Below are 25,240 nucleotides of genomic sequence, written 5' to 3'. Positions count from 1 at the left end.
AAAAAAATTAACTTTGAAAAACTAATGAATCATCGTAAAAAAGCCATGAATTCTATGTGAGTATTCCCCTAGTGCTGGAGTTCTCCCGTTCTCCTTGATCGGTAAACTTCGTCTTGGCTTGCTGGCTGTTCGTGCTGATCTTCTGGGGGAGGGGCTTGTTGCTATGGTTCCCAAATGTCTTTGCCGGAGGCGGAATTGCCCCGCCCTTGTGAGTCCGGGCTAAGCAAGCTGCTCGGGTTTGCTCTCGAGAGCTTTTGTTCCCTGCAAGCTCTTGGTACAGCTTTGGAGGATGAGAGTGAAAACGGTGGCCTCCCAATCTCCGCCAGGAGGAGCCAAGAACTCGGAGCCCCGCTCCTCAGTGAGCCCCCAGAGAAAAGCAGTCAATCACTCCTGTCTCCCCGATCTCCCTCTGCACTCCGTGCTCACCCAGCCTGTGACCAAGCGTTTCTATCTCTGGCACCCGACCCTGTGTGGAGTCTCCAAACCCAGCAGATCCCTGCGGTGCGCTCCTGCGCCGCTCCTCACAGGGGAGGAAGGGGAGTCTCCCCGGCTCTGTTGCTTGTGGGGTCCCTGCTGGAGGAGCAGTGGCCCGACTGGGCCGCGGATCACAGTTTATGGCAACCCCGAGCTGAGAGCCCACGCCTCGGCTCCATCTCTGCAGCCAGCTTCCCCGCTCCAATCCCTGGGAGCTCTGCTGCACTCAGGCACCCCCGGTCTTTCTGTGACCCCGAGGGTCCTGAGACCACACTGTCCCGCGAGGTTTCCACGTCCCGCTTAGCGACTGGAGCGACGTCCCTCAGCGGAGCCAACTTCTAAAAGTTCCGATATTGTGCTCCGCGGCTCTAGCACTTGCCAGAAGCGGCCGACAGAGGCCCCCTCCCCCGCCGTCTCTCCTCCCGAATATCGCCTCGGATTCACTTCTCCGCACATCCTACCTTCCAGTAAGTGGTTGCTTCTCTGTTCAGAGAGTTGTTGCTACTCTCTTCTTCGATCTCCTGTTGAGTTCGTAGGTGTTCAGAATGGTTTGATCCCTATTCAGCTGAATTCCTGAGACCAGACGAAATCCAGGTCTCCTACTCCTCCGCCATCTTGCTCTGCCTCCTACATAGGCAATTTTATAGAATCTACAAAAAGGCTCCTGGAACTAGTAAGTGAGTCAAGCAACACTACAGAATACAAGATTAATATACAAACAATTGCATTTCTAAATGTACAAAAATCATTTGTGTTTCTATATATCAGCAATGAACAATCAGAAATTGAAGCTGAAAATTACAATTTACAATAGCATAAAAAATGTGAAATATATAAGTTTAACCTTTTAAAATTTTATTTATTTATTTATTTTTAAAGATTTTATTTATTTATTTGAGAGAGAGAGAGCATGAGAGGGGGGAGGGTCAGAGGGAGAAGCAGACTCCCCACCGAGCAGGGGGTCCAATGTGGGACTTGATCATGGGACTCCAGGATCATGACCTGAGCCGAAGGCAGTCGCTTAACCAACTGAGCAACCCAGGTGGCCCTGTAAGTTTAACTTTGATAAAGGATATGAAAAACTGTGCAGTGAAAATTAGGAAACATTGCTGAGAGATTAAAGAAGACCCAAGTAAATGGAGAGATGCACCTTGTTTGTGCTTCAGAAGACTCGGTGTTGTCAATATAGCAATTTTCCCCAAATTAACCTATAGATTCAATAAATATTAATAAAAATTCCAATAGACACTTTTTGTAAAAATTGACAAGCTTATTCTAAAACTTATGTAGAAACTCAAAGAACTGAGAAGAACCAAAAGAGCTTTGAAAAAGAAGAATAAATTTGGAGGGCTAATGTGTTCTGATTTCAAGACATATCACAAAGCTATAGTCATCAAGACAGTGTGGAAAGATAAATAAGTCAGGGAAAAATAATAGGGAGTCTAGAAATAGGCCTGCACACATGTGGATAACTGATTTTACATCAAAGATGTAAAGGCATTTAGTGAAGAAGGGATAGTCTTTTCAGTAAATGGTGCTGCAACAATTAGATGTCCATATTTTTAAAAAATAAATTTTGATCCTTAGTGCACATCACACAGAAAAATGGATCATAGATTTGAGTATACAACTTAAAGTTATAAAACTTCTAGAAGAAAACATGGGAGAAAGTCTTGGTGATTTTGGCTTAAGCAGATTCCATAGGTACAATGACAAGAGCACACCCATTAAAAGAACAAGTTGATAAATAGGATTTTTGCCAAAATTAAAAGCTTCTGCTTCTCAGAAGCCACTGTTAATAAGAGGATGTAAAGACCAGCCACAGAATGGAAGAAGATATTTGCAAAGCATATATCTAATAAAAGACTTGTATCCAGCAAATATAAACTCTGTATTAAACTTGATATTAAGAAACAACTTGCACTCACTTCAGCAGAATCTACACTAAAATTGGAATGATGCAGAGAAGATTAGCATGGCCCTTGTGCAAGGATGACACGCAAATTCATAAAGCATCCCATCTTGTTTTATGCCATGACCTTACAGGACAATAAAGGATTCACATTAAAAAAAAAAAAAAGAACAGAAACAAACAATTCAATTTAAAAACAGCATAAGATTTGAACAGATACTTCCCCAAAAATTCTTTAAAAACTAGACTGATATCTACAACATGATCCAACCAGTTCACCATACGTCATTTACCCAAGAGAAAAGAAAGTCTATGTCCATACAAAAACTTTACACAAATGTTCACAGCAGCTTTATTTGCAATAGTTTGAAATTGGAAACAGCCCAAATGTCCATTAGAAGGTGAGTGACTAAAGAAATTGTGGTATAACCACAGTGGATACTGCTCAGCCATAACAAGAAATGAACTTTTCATACGTGTAACACCATGAATGAATCTCGTGGATGACTTATATTGAGTTAAAGAAGCCAGACAAAAAAAAAAGACTATATACTATATGATGCTATTTATATAATATATTGGGAAACCCGAACTAATTCATACTGTCAGAAAGCAGGTTAGTGGTTGCCTGGGCAGTGGGGGGAGTGGGGTCATGAGTGAGAGGGGCAGGAGAGAAGGATTATGATGGAGCAGGAGAAAACTGTTGGGGGTGCTGGATATGTTCACAATCTTGACTGAGGTGATGATTTCATGAGTGTATACATATGGCAAAGCTTACCAAGTTGTACACTTCAGTTATAATTTAAAAAGTCAATCAATTCAGAAGTTGACAAAGAAATCAAGTGAAAATGGTCCCTTCCAGATCCTAGTTAGGTTTAGAGGTTAGCATTTCTTAACATTATCTAGACCAGGGCTGTCCAATATGGTAACCACTGGCCACATGTGGCCAGTCAAATTTAAATTGATTATAATTACAAGTAAAAATTCCATTTCTCATTGCAATAGGCACATTAAGGTGCTTAGTAGCCATATATGGCTAGTGGCCATCATATTGGACAGCATGGATTATAGAATATTTCTTCCATCAGAGAAAGTTATCTTGGACAGGTCTTTCCTAGATTCTTTTTTTTAAAAGATATTTATTTATTTATTTATTTATTTATTTATTTATTTATTTATTTGGCAGAGAGAGAGAGAGCACAAGCAGGGGAAGCAGGAGAGGGTGAAGGAGGCTCCCCGCTGAGCAGGGAGCCCAATATGGGGCTTGATCTCAGGACCCTGGGATCATGACCTGAGCTGAAGGCAGACACTTAACGACTGAGCCACCCAGGCGCCCCTCTTTCCTAGATTCTGTAGAGAACTGGGGATTGTCACAGTCTCATCAGTATCTTTACAAATAACTGAGATCTTTTGCTGGCCATTTAGTGAGAAGTTACTTTGTGCCAGAAACTACCCTTTAGATGAATTACCTCCAGTTCTTACAAGGAAAGACTAAAGCTCAGAGAGGTGAAAATAATTTCCCAAAGCTCATAGTTACTAAGCAGTGTGGCTGAAATGTAAGTGTACATCTATCTAAACCCGAAGACTGAACTCTTAGGTTATTCTCATATATCCTGTGGCTAGACCACACCTTTTTCATTCTATACCTGTGAAGATTTTCTTTTTAGATCCAACCACAAAGTCTTACATTTATCCCTCCTAAATTTTATCTTGTTGGATTAAACTTATCACTCCAGATTGTCAAAATATTTTATGATCCTCATTCTGTCATTCCATATGCCCACTAACTTCCCAAGGTCCATGTCCTTAGCAACTTTGATAAACATGGCTTTCTAAACTTTATCCAAGTGATTGATAAAAATCAATAGGTCAAGGGACCAGGTAGAAGACTGTGGCCAGCTATTAGAAATCCCCCTTTAGGCTGACCTCAGTTTACCAGTCTATACTCTTTGAAGTACCAACATCGTGCCCTGTCCCTGTTCTTATATCAAGATTCTGAGGATATCCCTGTCGTTCAAGCCTAACGCCCCTTTAGCATCATCTAGAATCATATACTAATATTAATTAGCTGATATGATTAGCTTGCAGATGTCATTCAAACAATATATGCTTCTAACCAAACATGGTACCTGGGAGGATCAAGATATGGGCCCTAATACTTCATGGGTTAGGGCCCATGGGTTACATGGGCCATACGGGTCGCTCAGTGGGTTAAACGTCCCTCTCTTGATTTTGGCTCAGGTCACCTCTCGAGGTCATGAGATCGAGCCCCGTATCGAGCTCACTGCTCAGTTGGGAGTCTGCTTGAGATCCTCTCTCTCTCTCTCCCTCTGCTCCTCACCCTGCTCACATGTGCACTCTCTCTCTAAACTAAATAAATAAAATCTTTTTTTAAAAGATTTTATTTATTTACTTGACAGAGAGAGACACAGCAAGAGAGGGAACACAAGCAGGGGGAGTGGGAGAGGGAGAAGCAGGCTTCCTGCTGAGCAGGGAGCCCGATGCGGGACTCAATCCCAGGACCCTGGGATCATGACCTGAGCCGAAGGCAGATGCTTAACCGACTGAGCCACCCAGGCGCCCCAGATAAATAAATCTTAAAAAAAAAAAAGGTATCAGCCCCTAGTATTGATGTTTGCCATTTCCCACATAGGTTTCCTCTTCCTCCTCTGATGCCCCAACTCTGAAGTGATTGTTTTAAGTATCCGTTGTCCAAAAAACCAGACTATCTCAAAACAGTGGTTAAACAACAATAATCATTTACTTCCTCGTGAATCTGCAATTTTGGGCATGGCTTGGCAAGAGCATTTTGCTGTTACTCTATACGGCATTAGCTGGGGTGGCTTGAAGGACAACTGGGGATGGGCACAGCGAGTCTCCCCTGACACAGCTCAGGAAGTGTAAACTCTAAGGATCTCATGGTCTTGCCTCATGCTTTCCCCCTCACTTCCAAACTCTGCCCATGTCCGCCAACATGTGTTTCCCAGACTTGCCATTCTCAGGCATCTCCAGGCCTCCGTCTAGCATGGCTTTTCTTCCTTTTCCTTGAAGACTCAGTCAAGGTGTCCCTGACACCTGGAAGCCTCCTTTGAGAACCCCCACCCCCACACACTTCAGTTCACATTAAGTAACTCTCCACGATATTCCCACAGCATGTGTTTCCCTCCCTTAAGGCACTTATCCCTCTATAATCGATTGTGCTTTTTATTTCCCTGTCTTTCCCACTAGACTCTTCATGCTTTCAGAGAAGAAGCTTGTGTTCTCAGTGGGATATCATAGATGCTCAGTATGCTGAATCAATGAATGATGCGATGATAAAACAGATTTTGTAAATTAAAATGCTATCCAAATACCAGATTAGCAGCAGGACCCAGCACCTGTAAAAGGCCTCAGTGGAGCACGTTCTCCTGGACCCAAGATTAAATGAGTTCAAGTCTATCAAGCATTCTTCTGAGAAGCGCCTCACACACAGTAAGCACTGTGTAAGTGTTTGCTGCCACGACTCTGATGACTTCTGCAGCTTTCAGAGGAAGAGCTGACCTTGTCAAAAGTTCTTTCTGCTCCCCCATTAGGCTTTCCCCTAGAAGGAGACCTTGAGTGACTTCAGTACCTTCCCACATGCTCTTCCTCCTCCTCCTCAGGCTCTGGGAGTTCCCTGAGGTTAGAATTCCCGAAAGAGGAATCCTCTGGAAGAGGAAGTATTCAAGGTTAACAGTCTGGGTGTGTCTTTCTCTTGGCAAAAGCTCAGTCCCTGCTCCAGTGCCATCAGCTTCTCTCTGTCCTACTGGCTTCCACTGCAGCAGGTGGATGCAAGCTTGCCACCTGCCAGGTGTTTCTGAACTTTCCCAGGCCTGGCAGAGCTAAGGAAAGGCAGACGTGAGCAGTGACAGACTTCTCTGGTATCTGCCACCCTGGGATCAGCATCCACCTTCCCTTTGCCCTTTGAACCCGGAGTCATTTGGGCTGGAGGGAAAGCAGGCCCTCTGGAATGAAAGCCAATTACACTTAGGGAGAAGGCTTGGTGTGCACCTTAATTTGGAGGAGATGCCAGGTTCTTCAAGTTTCCTCAGGCCTGATTCCTGCCCTGCCTTTCTGGGGTGGCCAGGAGTTAAAAAGTCCCAGATTCTTCCTCATCACGTCCCTGCCCCACCCTCCCAGGAATTTGGGGAAACCTGAGCATGGCAGTTTTGGCCTGAACTGTGATTAATATTTGGTGCTGGGAAAACCAGAGTTCTGGGCTAAGCTTGAAAATTTTGGGGGTGAGGGGAGAAGGGGAATTCCCAAGATGCCCCTGAGAGAACGAGACAGGGCAGGGTCCTGGGTAAGAAGCTTGAGTGCTGAGGGAGTTTGAGAAGGGTTGATGGGGAACCGCCCCAGGATAGAAGGGATGTGGAAATGGCAGATGTAGGGTCTTGAAGAACCACGCTAGGGGCAAAGATAGGGTGGGACTCCTGAGGGGGGATGCTGGAGTCTGGTGGATGATCTGAAAGAAAGAATGGAATTCGGTACTTCTGTCTTGTGTTTCCAGGTAAACCTCACTTCCTCAGGAGCTCTTCTCTGACCACACAGGGTCTCCCAGGGCAGCACTGTCTTAATCCTCACCCCACTCCAGAGTCAGACTCTGTGGGTCCAGACCCCAGCTTCTCCCTCACTAATGCTATGGCCCTTGTCCAAATATTCAAGCTCTTCTTACCTAAGTTCCCTCAATCTGTGTGATGTGGTTGAAAATAGTACCTCCTCACAGGGTTATAAAGAGCAAATATAATGATAATTAAAAGTGTTTAGCACAAGGATGCGTGGGTGGCTCAGTTGTTTAAGTGTTGGACTCTTGGTTTTGGCTTAGGTCATAATCTCAGAGTTGTGGGATTGAGCTCCAAGTGTGGCTCCTCGCTCAGCAGGGAGTCTGTTTGAGCGTCTCTCCCTCTGCCCCTCCCCCAATGCGTGCTCTCTCTCTCTCTCTCTCTCTCTCTCTCAAATAAATAAATAAGTAAATCTTAAAAAAAAAATGCTTAGCACAGAGGTCAGCTCTTGGGTGGTAAGGGCGATGTGGTGGCCGTGACTGGCTAATGACCTGTCTCTTCTACCACTGAGAGGTCTGTGGGGGACCAGCGCTGTTCGTGTTGTCTGCCTCTGTATTCTCAGAACCTAACTCAGTGCCTGGCACATCACAGGGTGATGTGTTTGTTGAATGAATATAAAAGTGACTAAAGTGGGCTCAGGTTAGGGCCCTTGTGGGGGTTGGGGCATAGGGATATGGGTCACGGTGTGCACCCTTTAAACATTTTTCTCTTGATGATCCAAGGTGAAAAAAAAAAAGACAGCAGGGTTATTCCTGGAGAGAATGCCTGTGAGTAACCACTTTTCTTTCCTTCCTTTTTTCTGTAGTCTCCACAAATTTTCCCTAGCAAATCAAGGATTAATTTTTTTTCTTTTTTAAAAATTTTTTTTTGAGAGAAAGAGAATGATAGTGGGGGGTTGGTGGGTGGCAGAGGGGGAGGAGAGAGAGAATCTCCAGCAGACTCCCTGCTTAACCTGACTGGGGGCTGGATCTCAGAACTCTGAGATCCTGACCTGAGCTGAAATCAAGAGTCCAACGTTCAACCAATTGATGTCCCCACAAGGATTACTTTCCTAATGGTTTAAAAGGAGAACATGCTAGTACAACTTTGTTATTAGTAGAGAAGAATTCCTTTTCCCTCTTCTCCCCTCCCCTCTTCCCCAACCCTCACCACCACACTGGTAGGGACGTTTGCTTTTAAAAACTCATGTTAACAAAATCCTAGAAGCTGGGGAAAAAAAAGGAGAGAGATTGAAGAGAGAGCCGATGTTGTTAAACAAACCTAACTCTATGCAAGGTCTGGAAGGGAGGAGCCGTGACTGAAGGATAATTGTGAGTGGTAATGCAGGGAATGGTTTCTGTTCCTGCTCTCCTGCCCATCACCTTCTCAACCTTCAGTGCCCCTTGGAGGCCTTTCTGGCTGCTTCCTGCCAAGGAAATTCTTGAAGCACAAAGCCATGGGGATGAGGTTCTTGCTTTTCTTAAGAAGGATCTGACCGAAGCACATTTGAGCTTGGTCAAAGGATCTCCACGTGTTCAGAGGGAAAGAACATTTTGAGCCCTAAATCTTGTGGTGCCCAGCAATGATCATGAGCTTGTGTGGTGGGGGGTGAAACGTCTCCTCATGCCCATTCTGGCACTGCCACTCTTGGTAACAGTGGAATGTTAGTCTCCAGATGCCTGGCCCCCAGCTGGGGGAAAGCACTAGCAGCTGCCCGTGGGAGAGGGAAGGAGAATGGTCTGGAGGGAAGGCACTTGAGTCAGACGTTGAGGTGCTCAGGTTGGAGGGCTAGCTCTGCCTTGGTGCGTGATGCTCTAATCACTAAGCCTCAGTTTTCTGTCTGGAAAAAGATGATAGGAACATTTTCCCTACATACAAGGAATTTAGAATATAAAGCAAGACCATCTGTGAAAATACTTTGGAGAGTAAGAAATGATGACAGATCCTACCTGTGTTGGTAAGAGTGTTGGTGGAGAAGTGGAAGGCACAGACTCTCCTCAGTGAGTTACATTCCTGTTGCTTGCATTTTCAAATTAAAAACCATTTACTGGGGTGCCTGGATGGCTCAGTAGGTTGGACATTCAACTCTTGATGTCAGCTCAGGTTTTGATCTCAGGGTTATGAGTTAAAACCCTGTGTTGGGCTCCACTCTGGGTGTGGAGTCTACTAAAAAAAAAAATTATTGAGTTCCCCCCTTTAGCTAGGAGAGGACCTATATGTTATATTGTTTTGTCCTTATTTACTCCATGTTCTAGATGAGAACACCGAGGCTAATATAGGTTAGCCTTATGGGACTTGCCCAAGGTTGCACAGCTACTAAGCAGCACCATCTCAAATCTGGCCCTTCTTTCTCAGTCAAACTTGTAGTGACCAGCTTATCTTGGTTTGCCTGGGACTTTTCCATCTTCAGGACTGAAGGTTCTGTGTCCCAGGAAACCCTTCTGTCCTGGGCAACCTGGGATGGTTGGTCACCCTAAGTCCAGGCTTATTCCATAACTCAGCATCATTTGGCTTTGCCAATGTCATTGGGGTCATAGACCTATGGGGGTCCGAAATTATTCTCCTGCTTTCTCCTAAGGGAGAGATTGTGCAAGCCTCCTGCCCTGGAAAAACCCTTCTATAGGCAGGACTAACATGAAGAAACTCAATTGAAAGGCCCAGTGTCAGGTCCCTTTGAGCATCAGATTTTTCTCTTTCTGTGACTTTCATCACTGAGCATATTGTGAACTACTCTTAGATAAACAGGTAGAGAAAAGGCAATTCTTTCTTTCCAGATGAATGCCTTCACTATGCTCCTTAAATCACCCCTTACACATGGATGCAGCACATGACTTGCAACAGAGGAAGGCAGGGCAGGAATTATCAACCCTACTTCTCCTGATGAGGAAACTGAGGCACAGAGGTTCACTTGTCCAAAATTATACAGCCAGCAAGTGTCAAAATTAGACCCAAATCCAAGTCTTTTAAGGTTTTATATTTAGAGCGTATGGACTCCTGAGTGTTCATGGATGGACATCAGAGAGAAAGTTTGTATGTTCTGCACATTTTGGGGGGGTCATCCCATATATATTTCACAAACTTCTCAAAGGAACAAAGCAGACATCTTGGATCTGTAGTCTGGGCATCATTAACTTTTTCTGTGCTTAAACCATGATCGTGCTACAAGGAAAGCTTTAGGGATGGCAAGTTAATCTGGCACTTAAAATGTGCTTGTGTTATTGTGCTTCAAGTGCATTAGACAAAATGATGAATTTTGCTTTGATATAACTGGCTAAATTGAGTTTTTTTCTTGTCCTGTTTGATAATTCTTTAATATCTAGAAAATGTCACGTTCAAAATTTTTCCTTCTGGTACCACATTTTGTTTAAATCTCTAGCATAGGTGCATATACGGAAAGAAAAAGACCTATACAATTCTACTCCAACAGCCAGAGTTGTTTTCCTCCACTTATTCCTGGGGGCTGATGGTTGTGGACGCTGGGAGAGAAGCACGCAAACCCTTTGCACCTGACCTCTCTGATTTTTCTATGGTAGGGCTTCACTTAAGGGGCACAGAAAGAAAGTATTTCTATGGTACAAATCCGGGGACCCTTCCCTACTGGGCAACCAGCTTAGTGGGCAAACTCTTCATGTTGAACTCACCAGAACTTATAGGTGGCTGTGGGGAAACATCAAAAAACTCTGCAATTTTCTACGCTTTTGGAAGTTTCCATCATCTGCCATTTATTCCTGCATTCACTCAACAGACATTTATGGAATATCTACTACGTGCTACATTTTGGAGACAAAATAAGGAACAAGAGAGAAAAGGTCCCTGCCATCATGGAGTTTATATCCAAGCAAGAACTTGACCTTATGTTCTCCAACTTAAAGGTTGATTTAGGCAAGGAGCCATCTAGTTGCTAGCTAGAGCGCACTCTCTGACGGAGGAGACACAGTCTCAGTCCTCCTCAAGTCAGTCTGATGGTTAGGAGATTTCAGAGTGGCTCAAATAACTCAAAGCGAAGATGAACAGAGCGCAGAGTAAGTTCACAAGTGCTGAGAGGAGACCAAGTGGACAAAAAAAGAGAGGAGCAAGAGGATTCCTGGAGGAATTGCAACGTGTTTTAAGTTTGAGCCTTAAGCAAAAATCCCAGCTCACATTTTTTTTAAGATTTATTTATTTATTTCAGAGAGAGAGAGAACATGAGCAGGGGGAGGGGCAGAGGGCGAGAAACTCAAGTCGACTCCCTGCTGAGTCTGGAGCCCAATGTGGAGCTCAATCTCACACCCCTGAGATCATGACCTGAGCTGAAATCAAGTCTTATGCTCAACAGACGGAGCCACCCAGGTGCCCCTCCTAGCTCACTTCTAAGAGATGCTGACAGCTGGCTTCCACTAAACATGCCCGATGGAATGAATCTGTACTTGGAATATGGTGGAGGTTTAACCCAACCAGTGGAGACCATCCTTTAGGATTGGAAGTCTAAGCAAAACCTCTGGCTTTCTGTATAGACAGGATCCTAAGGGTTGGGATAATTCAGTGATGGGGTGCTGCTGGTTAGGGTTTCGTCCAGGTTTTGACACAGGATGTAGTCTTCCTGCCTGCCTGCTCTCCCACCTCAAGTATTTCAGATCCATGAACCCTTGATCTGCTGCCCACTAACTATAACCATGCAGTCAGTCAACAGCCTCCAGTTCAACCTTCTCCTCCCCCTAGGTCTCTTGAGATGAAATGTTCCTCAGGAACTCTCTGGTTCCCAGTGCCTGTGGGAACAGCTCTTTTTTACTGACACGGTTCATTTTACCAATAAGGGAAAAACCATATCCGATTTCTACAGAATCAGTTTCTGCTGACATGCCTGGATTTGTTGGTTGGGAAGGGTGCTCTCAAGCCATATTCTCTATACCATTTGCTTCTTTGCTTTTTCTTTGCTTGGAAGGAAGAGATGTCTTTTTTTTTTTTTTTTTAATTGTACGAAGGTTTCTATATTGGTAGGAAGAAGCCAGAAGAAGTGACAAAGGTCAAGTGAATGAAAAGAGCACTGGTTTGAGTTTAGAGATATGGGTCCCCAGTCCACCACTATTCAGCTGTGTGGCTTTGGACAAGACAAGAAAGTTTGTATGTTCTGCACATTTTGGGGGTGGGTCATCCCATATATTTCACAAACTTCTCAAAGGAACAAAACAGACATCTTGGATCTGTAGTTTGGGCATCATTAACTTTTTCTGCGCTTAAACCATGATTGTGCTACAAGAAAAGCTTTAGGAATAGCTAGTTAATCTGGCACTCTTAGATAAATAGGTAGAGAGAAAAGGCAATTCTTTCTTTCCAGACAAATGCCCTCACTATGCTCCTTATCACCCCTTACACATGGATGTGACACATGATTTGCAACAGAGGAGGGCAGGGCAGGAATTATCAACCCCACTTCTCCTGACGAGGAAACTGAGGCACAGAGGTTCACTTGTCCAAAATTATACAGCCAGCTCTTTCCTCATCTGTAAATGAGAAGCCTGGACCAGATGCTTCTTCATGTCTGGTAGAATGAAGTGGTTAAGAGTGGGGGTGCTGGAGCCAGGCTACCTAGGTTGCATTCAGCTTTGCCACTTGCTCCCCAGTGCCCTGGGCTGAAGCATTTGACAAGTGTCAGCTTCCACAGCTAAAACAATAGACACAAACACAGCCTCTACCTCATAGAGCAGGTAGGAAGATCAAAAGAGATAATGTATATAGATGCTTCATACTGTGCCTGGGCTCATAAACATGCTTAATAGTTGTTAGCTATTCCTGTTAATCTAGCTCCTTTCGTCTGTGAATTCTGACTTCGTGACCATGAGAAATGTAAGCTAATGGAATGAAAAGCAGATGGAACATTTGGATTTGATACTATTCTTCTGGTTCTCCTTGGAGCAAGTCGAGACACAAGGGCCCGAGAGCAGGACTTCGCCTTCTCCCAATGGCTCATTCCTCTGTAGGTGGACTTTTGTGACATGTTGCCTTGAAAGAAGTGTAACTGAGATATGTTTATACTTGCAGGACGGGGGAGGGAAGTGAGCATTGTTGGCATGGGGTGTTATTCAAGAACTAAATTTTTATCTTCCTTTGTAATAAGCTGATAGATCACTTCTAAAACAAAGATTTTGAGATAGCAATAAATGCATGTTCTTTAGAATTATGGAGCTAGGTAACAGAAGAGGAACTTGAATATTGTCAGCTGTTGCCTACAGGGCATAGGAATAAGAGGTAGGGAGGGCTGGGGCAACTGAATGCAGTTTGCATCACATATATGCCTTCTAAAATCATGTACGTGGTCACCTTTGATTAAAAATAAAAATTAAGGGCGCCTAGGTGGCCCAGTTGGTTAAGCGACTGCCTTCGGCTCAGGTCATGATCCTGGAGTCCCAGGATCGAGTCCCACATCGGGCTCCCTGCTCGGCGGGGAGTCTGCTCCCTCTGACCCTCCCCCCTCTCATGCTCTCTCTCTCTCTCTCTCATTCTCTCTGTCTCTCAAATAAATAAATAAATAAATAATCTTAAAAAATGCAGAAATTCATAAGCCATGTTAAAAAATTAAAAAAAAATAAAAATTAAATTACAAAATACAAATAAATGCAATGTACTATCCTAGAGTCTGTGGTCGGTAGGGATTTACTGTTTAGCTAAGTAAGTTTAAGCTTCAGGTTCCTCACTTGCATGGGCTCCTTTCAAGTCTGTGGAGGGGTCTTAGCAATGTTCACATGTCATATATTCTTGTAAAATTCACAAGATGAAGGTATTTTAGCCTTAATCAGTTAAGATCAGTGCCCTTTCTCACTCTGACTTCTCCTCATGGCAGCTGATAATAGAGAAGCCACAATACCTAGGGGATCTGGAGTAGTTGACCTGGGGATGCATTTGACCTTTATTGGATATATTTTCATGGCTTATAATCACATCTGCATGTGGTTAAAATATTGCTAGCCATTCTGGTGTGAGAATAGCACCAGGAACACTCCTTCCACCGACAGTGCTAATTCTTGTTACTGGAAGTGTGTGAGCAGAAGAGAAGCAAGGTTTGAGATGTATGGAGAGAGAAGGAAGTGTGTTGAAAATTCTTCCAGGCATATACAACTGTAAGCCAAAGATTTGGTTTTCATTAAAATCTAGTCAACATAGAAATATTTATTCAATAATGCAATATATATGATTAAAAATGAATCAGATACTTTTTCTTTTCTGATGGGAACTTCGTGAAGCAGAAATTATCAGAATTTCCATGTGTGTAGGGTGTAAACCTGTCACGTATGTCATGCATTCCAACTATCAACAACAAAAACCTAATTTTGGACAACTATACCACAGGAAAGACAGACTTATCTTTTTATTCTCTTCATAGAAAATAACATGTCAAAATCATTGTCAAAGAAGAAACAAACAAAGAGATGTTATGTAGTTAATTGATAAAAGTGTTCAGTTATCTTCCTGGATTTTGGGTGTGTGATATTTGTCAGCTTTTAAAATTTGTAATTTGTTATGATTTCTTTTATCATTCTAAATAAAGATTCACTTTGGTCTCTAATTTTGTACTTTTATTTTAAAATTTCTTTTCTTAAAAAGTACCCTCCCTCCCTGATTAAATGAGCTACGGGCCTCATACAAGCGGGGTCTGCCCCTTGCTGGGGTTGAATTTTATAGATGGTTCGGTGTAAGGTTGCCAGATTCCACTAATGAAAATACAGGAACCCAGGGGCGCCTGGGTGGCTCAGTCGTTAAGCATCTGCCTTCGGCTCAGGTCGTGGTCCCGGGGTCCTGGGATCGAGCCCCGCTTCGGGCTCCCTGCTCTGTGGGAAGCCTGCTTCTCCCTCTCCCACTCCCTCTGCTTGTGTTCCCTCTCTCGCTGTGTCTCTCTCTGTCAAATTAAAAAAAAAAATCTTTAGAAAATACAGGAGCCCAGTTAACTGTGAATTTTAGATGGATGAGCACTGAAATGTGCTTATCTGAAATTCACAGTTAATTGACCCTCTGGTATCCATCCAGTGGGAATATGAAGGAAAGAGGAGTCAACTCAACCAGGGTGGAGGTAGGCAGGAGGAAGGAGAAGGCAGAGGGAAAGGAAGAGGGGAGAGACTTCACACAGGAAGTCACGCCAGAGCTAAGTCTTGAAAGCTGGATAGCATTTGCAAAGCAGATAAAGCAACAGGAGGGCTTTCTAGGTGAGAAGGGGCAGTGAGGTGTTTGGGGCTCATCGAGAGATGAAGTTGAAGATGTGGACAAAGTCTGATTGTGATGGTTCCGAAGTTCTATGGGGACAGGCTAGCCCTTTATCCTAGTAGCCCCTGGGAGCCACGCTGGGAGTTTTAGGCTGGGGAGCACCAAGACTGGGTTTGCTCTTTAGAAAGTCGCACTTCCTAGGAGAAGATGTGTTGTTGGGAGTGAGACCAGGTCAGTGATTCAGGAAAGGAATGGGGAGGCAATGCTTGGATTCTTTCTATTACCCATCCCTGGCTCCTCCTCCCCAGTCTCCATAGGGGTTATTTCATGCCATTTGACCTGTAATCCATTGGCATAAGGTTTCAAACAGGATCTGAGGCTCTAGATCAGCAAGACTTGACTGGGAGTCCTGTGGGTGAGAAAGGAGAAGGCATGGCCAAGTGTTTGTAGCATAGATGCCCAATTTGTCCTTCCCTCTCCTGCTAGGCAGGGTTGGCCAGTTCAGATTTCCTTAGATCATGGACTTCCTGGGTGAAGGCAAGTCAGAACAGCTTGGCTTGGGAGAGTTACATCACATTCCCTGCTAAACAGGCTTGAGGTTCCCCATAGCTTTGTGTTCTGTTCTACTCCATGTGATCCTAAGATAAGAAAGCAGCATGGGGTTAGGAAGGACACTGAGCTAGAAGTCAAGAGATGGAGATTTGAGAACAGGGTGCCACTTCCTCACTGTGTGGCCAGAGGGCTGGTTCATGCCTCCATCTGTTCATTGCTGTAATGGGAATGCTGAACTGGGTGTTCTCTGCTAGCCTTTCTGACACTCATTTCTAAATCCCAAACAAAGGAGAAACTTTTTAAGTTTAAAGTCCCCAAGGACTGGGAAATTTATCTTTTTTTGCTTTATTTTCACAGCTATATACAAATTCTAAACATATCATTAAAATGCAAATGTATTTATCAAGACATTTAAACATTTATATTCTTTTTATGTTTCTATTTACTTCCCAGATGGAACATCCATTCATCAGTACCAACATTTCTTTCTTTTACAAACGCTTTCTCTATCATTCTTTCTAGTGTGGTACAGTCCTCGCAATGATACGCACAAAATCATTCATACAGACCTTATCCATTTTGTTCAGATCACTCAGTAGGACCATACCACTCAACTCCATGGAGCTTCATTCCCATAAAAGGCAATGGGCATGGTGCCCTCTGGAGTTGTGTAATGCCTGCCTCAGTTTTTGTCTGAGGCCAGGATTTAGCACTTAGAGGAGTGGGTCAGCTGCACTCTTTTATGGAGAGGAAATTACCTTGGCACCACCATGAACAGTTCATGAAGTTGGAGTGGCTCGTGGGTGGGGACAGGGGATTGGAAAGAGCTGTGTCCAGCACACGTCAAGCTCAGAGCATTCTCCATTCTGGCTCAAAAGTCTTCCTTCACATTCTTTTGCTTCCCCATGTACCAGATGGAAAATTGAGCTCTGGTTTCCAATGATGGGTCAACTGGTTCTAGAAGATCCAATACTAAGGTTAGACAGAGCCCTATATTTGTGGATCAAATCCATGGTTTGACTGCAATCCTGGAAGGAATGCCATTCCATCGCAATCTATATTCTTACCTTAAGTTATATTGTTAGGCATCAAGGCTTAGGATGGAGGGAAATCATTTCTTATTATCTCTCCTTCCTCCCAATTTAGGGCCTCAAAAGGGGACTGTAAAATTATTAACAAAGGTTACCATTTTTTAAATTTAAAAAAGTTTTTTTAAGTAAGCTCCACAGCCAGCATGAAGCCCAACATGCTTGAACTCACAACCCTGAGATCATAACCCTGACATCATGACCTGGGCTGAGATCAAGAGTCAGAAGCTTAACTGACTGAGCCACACAGCCGCCCCAAAGGTTACTATTTTTGAAGCTCCTATTATGTGCCAGGTCATTTAAATCTACACACCCTGTCCACATGGCAAGTATTCAGTAGGCACAATTAACACCATTTTACAGATGAAGAAATAGAGGCAGGCATCATTCAAAGACGAACTGGCTTGCCTTCAGTCTGACAGCCACAAGGATCAGAGGCAGGCAGCCTAAGCCAGGCTGCTTCCAGAGCTATAGGCCCAGCTGCTATGATATACTGCATGCTAGAAAGGATCTATAAACACATCACACATTTTTCCTTCCTCTGCAGGTTCCCCGATATGACATCTCTGCCCTGAAATAAAAGCTGGGTCAGAACATACAGTCTGAGTACAAGGGGTTGAATACAGGGTGAGAGCCAGAAGGGACAGTTTTGCAATCATGTAGCATGTGGGGCTGGGTCACCATCTGTGAGCTACAAGCCAGAAGGCTCAGGCCGTGCTGGGAACACAGCAACCACCTTCCTGCCCACTCCCTCTGCGGGGAAGCAGGAGTGGGTGGGTGGGAGATCTCTGGACTCAAGAGAGCTCCTTTCTCCCTGCTAGAAGGAAGAGAGAGACACCTATTAACTCCTAACAAAGGTGTCTTCTCTTTTTCCAGGTGCCTGGCACACGGCATCGGAATAAATAATATTTATTGAGTAAAATTATCGTGGATCAAGTCCATTAGCTCATTCAAATCCTCATAGTTTATTTTACTTATTTTATTGAGCTTCAGAAAAGTCATAAACAGCTTGTCTAGTGTCTCACAGAAAAGAGGGAAAGGCAGGGTATAAATCTAGAGCTACTCCATGGTCATTACAATCGACTGCTTCTTAGGACATATATTATATCATTAAGTCCAAGATGCTGGACAAGGTTTTTAGTTCTCATAGCTTCTTTCCCTTGCACCTACCCCTACAAAAAGTCCCCAGACTTCCCTGTCCCTCTTTCTTCTCTGCCGGTGTCCTGCCCATCATTCCCCAATCTAGCTGCCTGCAAGGTCTGCTCCAGCCCGTTGTCCAAAGGGCCTGGTGGGTCTCTTGTAATTACAGCCCATCTTCATTGAGAGTGCTTCATTTGGTAAAAACAAGCTCTGATTATTTGGGGAGGAAACTTTTTACAACCTATCTTTCCCTTACCATCACCCCAAACCCTGATCCTTGGAGAAGTCATGATGTAGAGTTTATATACAAAGAGTAATTTAGATGGAGGGTCTTCTGTTCCAAGAACAAGGACTCTAGGCTCTGTTCCTGAGTCTGCCAAGCCCCTAGACATCCTCATTTTCCCACTTTCTACTTCTCATTTTCTCTCCTTGCATTAATCGAGATGAAAGGGCCCTCCAAGGGACACGAGAAAGAGGAAAGAGATGATGTCCAAACTGATATATTTCTGAGAGGGGGAAAAGAGGTTTCCCATAAGGTTAAACAAAATAATGCACGTAGAGCATTTCGCTAATGCCTGGCACAAAAAGGTGCTCAACATGAATAGCATGGAGGACATTAGGAGAAAGAAGGGAAAAATGAGGGGGTTGGGGAATTGGAGGGAGAGATGAACCATGAGAGACTATGGACTCTGAGAAACAAACAGGGTTTTAGAGAGGAGAGGGGGATTGGTTAGCCCGGTGATAGGTATCAAGGAGGGCACGTACTGCATGGAGCACCGGGTGTTATACAAAAACAGTGGATCGTGGATCACCACATCAAAAACTAATGATATATTGTATGGTGACTAACATAACATAATAAAATTTAAAAAAATAAAAAAATAAAAAAATAAAAAAAGGTGCTCAACAGCTGTATGAGGCATCGGGCAGATGGAGTGTGCCGAGACCAAGGACACCTGCAGCGTCTCATGGGGCTGGCTGCTGTCAGGGTGGGGCTGTCAGGAGAATACTTTCCTGAGTTTGCCTGCGGGGTACTGTTGGTGGCATGCCACAGTGACCTAACTTGGATTTTTCTGTATGGACACAGAATTGCAAGAAATTCTCATTTGCATGGAGATGGGGAGTTTATTCTTCCTAGAAGCTGCATGTCAAGACCCAGAAGAAAGAGGAATTTCTTAATAATGATTAATCAGCTATATCTCAAAGAAGCAAGAAAAGAAAACAATTAAGGAAATGAGATACTAAGGAAACAGAGGAGAAAAATAATCTCCCAAAGGCGGACCCACCCAGTAAACTTTGACAACATTTCCTCTTATCCACCTGCATAAAAGTGACCAGCCCTTTCTGAGTGGCGAAGAGCAGACAGAGGAGACACAGAAGCGGCCTGGAAGCACCTGGTGAGAGGTGAGGCTCACGTGGGCCTTCGCTGGAGGCTTTTGGGCACACCGTCCTAGCCCTCGTCCCTCACTGCTGTAGATAGGTGACCTGTCGACATTGTGTATGGCCTGGGTATTTTGTAGGATGGGGAAGGGTACTCCATATAGAGGATGAACCTCCTAGTACCTTGTTCTCAATAAGAAAAGATGGAGAATGGGGAAGAAGGAGGGCAGGAGGGAAGGGAAGAGGAAGGAATCTAATATTTACTATAACCTTTTCGTTCTAGGAACTGTGCTGGGCATTTGATATCTTTTCTTTTTTAAAATAAGGCTTTGCAGTATTAAATAGCTCTTTAAATATAAGGACCATCGCTGGTTCAGGGGGACCAGTTCAGAAAGGTGCTCCTGTCTGTCTGGTGGGAGGGGAGCTGCTGGGATATCCAGTTGAGCCCCGGAGGGAATGCTACAGTCCGTGGGATGGTGTGGTGGTAAGGACAGCGGGCTCGAGGGCCAATGCACCTGTCTTCCAGGGCTGGCTCTGCCACTTGCTGGCCGCCTACCTTGGTCAGGTGTCTTCACTTCTCTGTGTCAGTTTCCTCTTGGGTAGAATGGGGACAGAAACAACTCACCTCACCGGGTGGTTGTGAGCATTCAATAAGATAATTGTGGGAAATGCTCGGCACAATACCCCTCACATGTGGCATGTATGATAAACATTAGCTACTACTGTTTCTGAATTGGCCAAGATGTCTGGGCTTGCCTAACCAAGCTAAGGGAGGCATCTTTCTCCTCTGCACAATGTCTGAGGGTCCAGGCACGGGGTGATCAGAGGATGGCCCATTGCTTCTGAAAATCGTCTTATCAGAGGAAAAACTGTGCTCTTTTCCCACTCACTTGACTTTCTAGAAGTGTCTTTGTTGCCTCGAGGGGGGATAGAGCTGTGGGGGACTCTACAGTCTTCCCTACCATGGGAAAAGAGGAATCAAGCCCTTTGGCATGATGCCTGCTACATGGTAAGGTCTCATTCTACAACTGTGTGCTCATGGGGAATGATACTGAGTTACTAAGACATGAGGCAAAATGGTTTTCGAAATAGGATTTGCTATTTCTTGGTTTTCTGGAGAAGAGTTTGGGAATTCCTAGGAAGATTGGGGAACGGTGATGGGGAGTGGGGCCCGCTGAGGCTCACACTCTCACACACATGTGCTTTATAGTTCTGGCACTGGGAGCTACAGTAAGGAGTGGGTGGGGGGCTCTGCAGCCCCCGCAGCTGGCTTCCTATCTTGTGCACTGCCACGGGCCACACCCACCGCAGCGCGCGTGCACGCGCGCGCACACACGCACACACGGCTGGAAACGAGAGCTCTGGGCGTGCACCATGGAGGATGCTGGGCAGAGGGCTGGTCTCATCACACGTGCTGTCTTAAGACCTCTTTAAGGCTAAGCCCTGGGGTAGTGCTGGGGAAAGTCAGGGAAAGAGACTTTTCTCCATGTGTCTGAATGACACCATAGAGTGGTTACATGGGAGAGGCAGAGAGGACAGAGGCTGGTTGGGTGATGGGATTAGGAAAAGTCTGGTCCTGCCTAGGACTAACGAGCTGCAAACTTGTCCCTCACAGACCCTGGCTCAGTGGGTGACAGAGGGGAAGCTGCCAACTTGCCCCCCTCTCTCGCTTCACTGTGGCTAATTAGCTGTTTGGAGGTGTCTTGTGCCTCCCTTTCTCATCTTCTCCAGAAGGTGACATCTTCATAGTTGGCTTCAAACAAATGATTTTAAGCAGATACACATCGGGGGTTTATAATAAAAGGGTGTCGTCTATTTCGGGAGCAAACATTAAAAAAATGTGCTTTTAGGGTTTTTCAGATCTGTTGCCTAATTCCTAGGGCGTATTACCAACCCTGTTTTTCCTATTTAATTTATTAAAAACAATGTTTTTCATCACTGTTGACAAAAGGAGCCCTGTTGAGTCATAATGGAGTGATATCCACACAAACAGACTCCCTGGGACTTGAGAGAGCACTGTATTGTGCTTTCTGGGGTGAAGGTGGGGACACCGGGGGAGGGAGAGGGCTCATTCAATTGATTCAAGAAAACCAGAGGAGGAGACACATGACCGTGAACTCCACAAGGCTGAGGTACTGAGTCTTGTTTTCTTGGCTGCTGCCTGGCCTGCCTTGAGGTCCAGAGGCGAGCTTGGTCAGGGGTCCCATTGCTTTCCCCTCTCAGCTGGACAGCTGACTTCCATCCCTTCCTGCAGGACATGAAGGCACAGCGTGTTTCCCTTTGGCTCGTGGCTGCTATGTTCTTCCTGGGCTCAATGCGCACCCGAGGTCTGAGGAGGTGTCTGATTTCCATGGATATACACCATATAGAAGAGGCTTTCCAAGAAATCAAAAAAACCATTGTGAGTGTGGGTTCAGGGTGAAGGTGTGGGCTTTCCATCTTACCTTGAAGAGCAAGTTCCTTTTCATTATCCTTTGTGTCTCAGGGGGACATGGAGTACTCAAGGCTTGTGTCTGTCCTTATGTTTCCCTCCATAGCAAGCTAAGGACACCTTCCAAAATGTCACCATTTTGTCCACATCGGAGACGCTGCATAGCATTAAGGTATTGGCTTGTATCAGCTCTTTCTGTGTTGTTATTTTTATGGTGAAGCGGCCCTGGGCTGAGAAAGAAATCCCTACTCTGTCTTGTTCTCCTTCCCAATTTCCAGTGTACTCTCGAAATATTCCCAGTTTCTCATTTGCCAGCTGATGTGTTAGGGCACACTTGTGTCTCAGGGACTTGGAAACCCCTAGGAGGGATCAAAGAAACAGCACTTACCTAGAGAGGGATTGGGGGTGCCACACGCTCAAAGGGGGCAGGTTGTCTGTGGCTCAGGGCGATTCTGGAAGTTTTCATGGGGGAGCAGAGAAAATGAGCAGTGACTTAAAAGTTGAGTTGGCTACGGGTCAGTGGATGAAGGAGGAAGGAATCTGGAGATCAGGGAGAATGTGTGTGAGATCAATGAATGTGGGTCAGGGGACAGTGAAGCAACCACTCTTGTGGCATGAGGGTCGTGCCGCTGAGTGAGGTGAGTGGAAGAGGCTGAGGTGGAGAAATACACAGGAGTCATCATACCAAGAACCTTCAAAGCTAGGCTGAGCCTTGACTTTATAATACAGCAATAAGTCGTCAGTGTAGGTTCTTGAGCCAAAGACTGTATGACCACAGAATCTTTCAGAAAGACTCTCTGGTGATGTTCTTTACAATGGAAAATGTGAGGCAGGAAAGCCAGTAAAGAGATCCATCCAAACTCTCCAGGTGAGAGGTGTTGAGTATGTTACAAAACAGTTGGCTACAAGGTGAGAATTCACTTTACAGAAGGGGTCACCGAGAAGTACCCTTAAAAATGAGCTCCGCCAGTCCTTGTAAGCATTCTAGAAATATCTTTTTTTTTTCAGAGATTTATCTGCCAGAGTGCAAAGAATAGTTGCAATGAGTTACTCTTTTTTTTTTCCCCCCCTTTGGCTTCTCTGAGTGAGATAATTCTTTTAGGCAGTATTGGGCCTGATCCGTTTGTAGTATATAGATGTAGCCACTTACTAAATACTATTCCAGCCAACTGTATGAGAGACTCATAGGATAGTGCAGTTGGAAGGGACCCAGAAGGCTACCTGTTCCAAAGCCATCATTTTCAAATGAGCAAAGAGATAGCTTGGGAGAGAAAATGACTAGTCAGCAGTTGAGCCAGTGGTTGAACCCCCAAGCCCCCTCTGTCTCCAGATTCTTTCTCCTCTCTAGGCCCAGAAACAGCTGATGTGGCATAAGAGTCAATGAGGATGCAGGTCTTTATCATATTTGTCCCTCCCTCCCTGATTAAACAAAGGTGTGCCACTTTTTGCTCCTTTGGTTAAGGGAACCAGCAGGAGCCAAGGAGGGGAAGGGTTTTGCTTCACAAGTAGAGTTTGCCATCTAGGAAAAGCTGCTTGTGCGTCCAAGGAGGCTTTGCTGCTTTAATGCTAATGAAGATGGATGCACTGTCCCCCTAAATGCTTCACACCCCTCCCTTCTCAGACTGGGCTATAAATCTCCTGCCAAGCAACTCACTGGGTCTCAGGGAAGGGTGTAAATTGCTAGAAGGAAACTCAGCCTAGACAACTGCTCTGAGCTGTGTCCTGGGAATTCAAGTCCTCCCCCTCCCCGCTTGGAGACAAAGACACTCTGCCAGCACCCGACAAGCCCAGAGGTTCAAATTTCTGCCGCTGTCAGTTTCCATTCTTGCAAATCTTAGCTCCATTCAAATGATCCCTGCAGTTTAAAAAGGACAGATTGGGGTGGTGGGGGGAGCAGAGCAGGACGGTCAGGATAAATACAATGTAATTACAATGGAAGGAATAGTGCCCAGCACACACCTGGTATGCAAGAGCTCCTGATATTTATACACATGTATTTATACACAGGTTGATGGGTGGGAGAGGGTACGGAGGGGCGGACCACAGCACAACATAAGGAAGTACTTTTCCAGAAAGCTGCTCAGACATGGATCTTTTCAAAAGGGAGACACTGAATTCCTGGAAGGGTTTAAGCTGAAGTCAGTGATGACATGTTGGGATGCTGTAGAGAGAATTCTAGTCTGTGACTGGGCTCCATCGCTTGCTGTTATATTTCCTGGCCATAAAAAAAAGAGGAACCGCAATCTCTCCTCATAAGTAGCTTTGATGTGGTGAGAGGACATGGATACTCTGAGAACAACATGAATTTTAAAAAATCAACTTGTAGCTATTTTGTTCCTTGATGCCCCTACTCAAATAGGCTTCTTTGGTCTCTGAGATGGTAAGAGAAGAGGGTCCCTGGGGCTTTCTCTAACTTGTGTCTGTAGCCCTTAGACGTATGCTGCATGACCAAGAACCTCCTGGCATTTTACGTGGACAAGGTATTCAAGGACCATCGGGAGCTGAACCCTCAAATCTTGAGAAAAATCAGCAGCATTGCCAACTCTTTCCTCTACATGCAAAAGGCTCTGCAACAATGTGTGAGTGGTCATATCAGGACTCTCTGTTTCCCAACCCCAGGGAGAGCCCAGGACATGCTGATCTCACGCGGCTTTCTGTAGTGGTTCCTAGACTCAAGGGAAATCCCCTGCCCTGTCATCCATAGGGAGAACTGTCCAGAACCTACTCCTCAGGGCTTCCTCCCAGCTGATACCCCAGCAGACCCCATTTCCTCATGGATCATCCTCCTGGGGTGACCTGATATCAAAGTATTCCTTCAGTGATCTCAGTGCTGGCCTGTAACAGAGGCATGCCCAGGAGTCAAGGCTCATCATATGTATCTCTCTAGTTTCTTTGTTCGTGGCCCTTTGGGGTTTCCATACCCATTGACCTCTGGGTTATTCCAACCTATAGTCTATACCTAAGGGTTGCCTATAAATTCATTGTACGCTATTAAAAACAAACACCAGCAACGGAACCAAACCCGAACAAACCCACAAAAACTTAGACCAGGAGAAACCCTGGGTTCTTGCCCCAACCCTGCCAATGATTACCCATGTGACTTTGTGGCGAATTCTCTCTCCTTTCTGTGCCTCTGGTTCTAAAATTGTTAGAAGTCATGACCCCTGCCATACTTACATTAAGATTCATTTAATCAATCATTTAATTCACTAATCCAATAAGTATTTAGTGCCTTCCCTGAGGGGTCCTGCATTCACCGAGTGGTGACAAGGCAGACTTGGCCCCTACTTTCCTGGCCATTCCAGTCGGGTGAGCTACAAACCCAGACAGCAAAACCTGGTCAAACACAGGGCGATTCTATCAACAGACTCTTCTCCCCCTCGCTGCTCTGACCCGAGTTGACCCACCTGACCCACCTTAGCTGAACTATAGCTCCACCCTTGGGGAGAAGGAGGAATGTCCCTCCTCGGGCGGAAAAATACGGGCCGGGTGGAAAGGTTCTCTGATGGGCGCTTCCTCCACTTGATCACAG

General features: G+C 45.0%; 1 protein-coding gene and 1 non-coding gene across 2 annotated transcripts in view; both read left to right on the top strand.

The window, feature by feature from the left end:
- IL19 (interleukin 19) overlaps positions 1 to 25,240 on the top strand; it is an 88,954-nt gene that overhangs the window by 62,145 nt on the left and 1,569 nt on the right. Inside the window, exons 5-8 of the mRNA XM_073884454.1 lie at positions 18,985 to 19,301; positions 21,532 to 21,678; positions 21,815 to 21,880; positions 24,135 to 24,287. Coding sequence (XP_073740555.1) covers positions 21,535 to 21,678; positions 21,815 to 21,880; positions 24,135 to 24,287 — 363 coding nt within the window. The 5' untranslated portion in view covers positions 18,985 to 19,301; positions 21,532 to 21,534. The remainder of the gene's footprint in view (positions 1 to 18,984; positions 19,302 to 21,531; positions 21,679 to 21,814; positions 21,881 to 24,134; positions 24,288 to 25,240) is intronic.
- On the top strand, positions 2,397 to 2,501 carry LOC112811316 (U6 spliceosomal RNA). The gene has a single exon (XR_003205032.1). It is a non-coding gene; the product is annotated as a U6 spliceosomal RNA (small nuclear RNA).

Source organism: Callorhinus ursinus, unplaced genomic scaffold (assembly GCF_003265705.2).
Source record: "Callorhinus ursinus isolate GAN/ISIS: 27379988/994484 unplaced genomic scaffold, GSC_fseal_2.0 scaffold57, whole genome shotgun sequence".
Taxonomy (NCBI): Eukaryota; Metazoa; Chordata; class Mammalia; order Carnivora; family Otariidae; genus Callorhinus; species Callorhinus ursinus.
The sequence above is the reverse complement of the archived record's forward strand: the minus strand, read 5'-3'. Positions and strand labels throughout refer to the sequence as shown.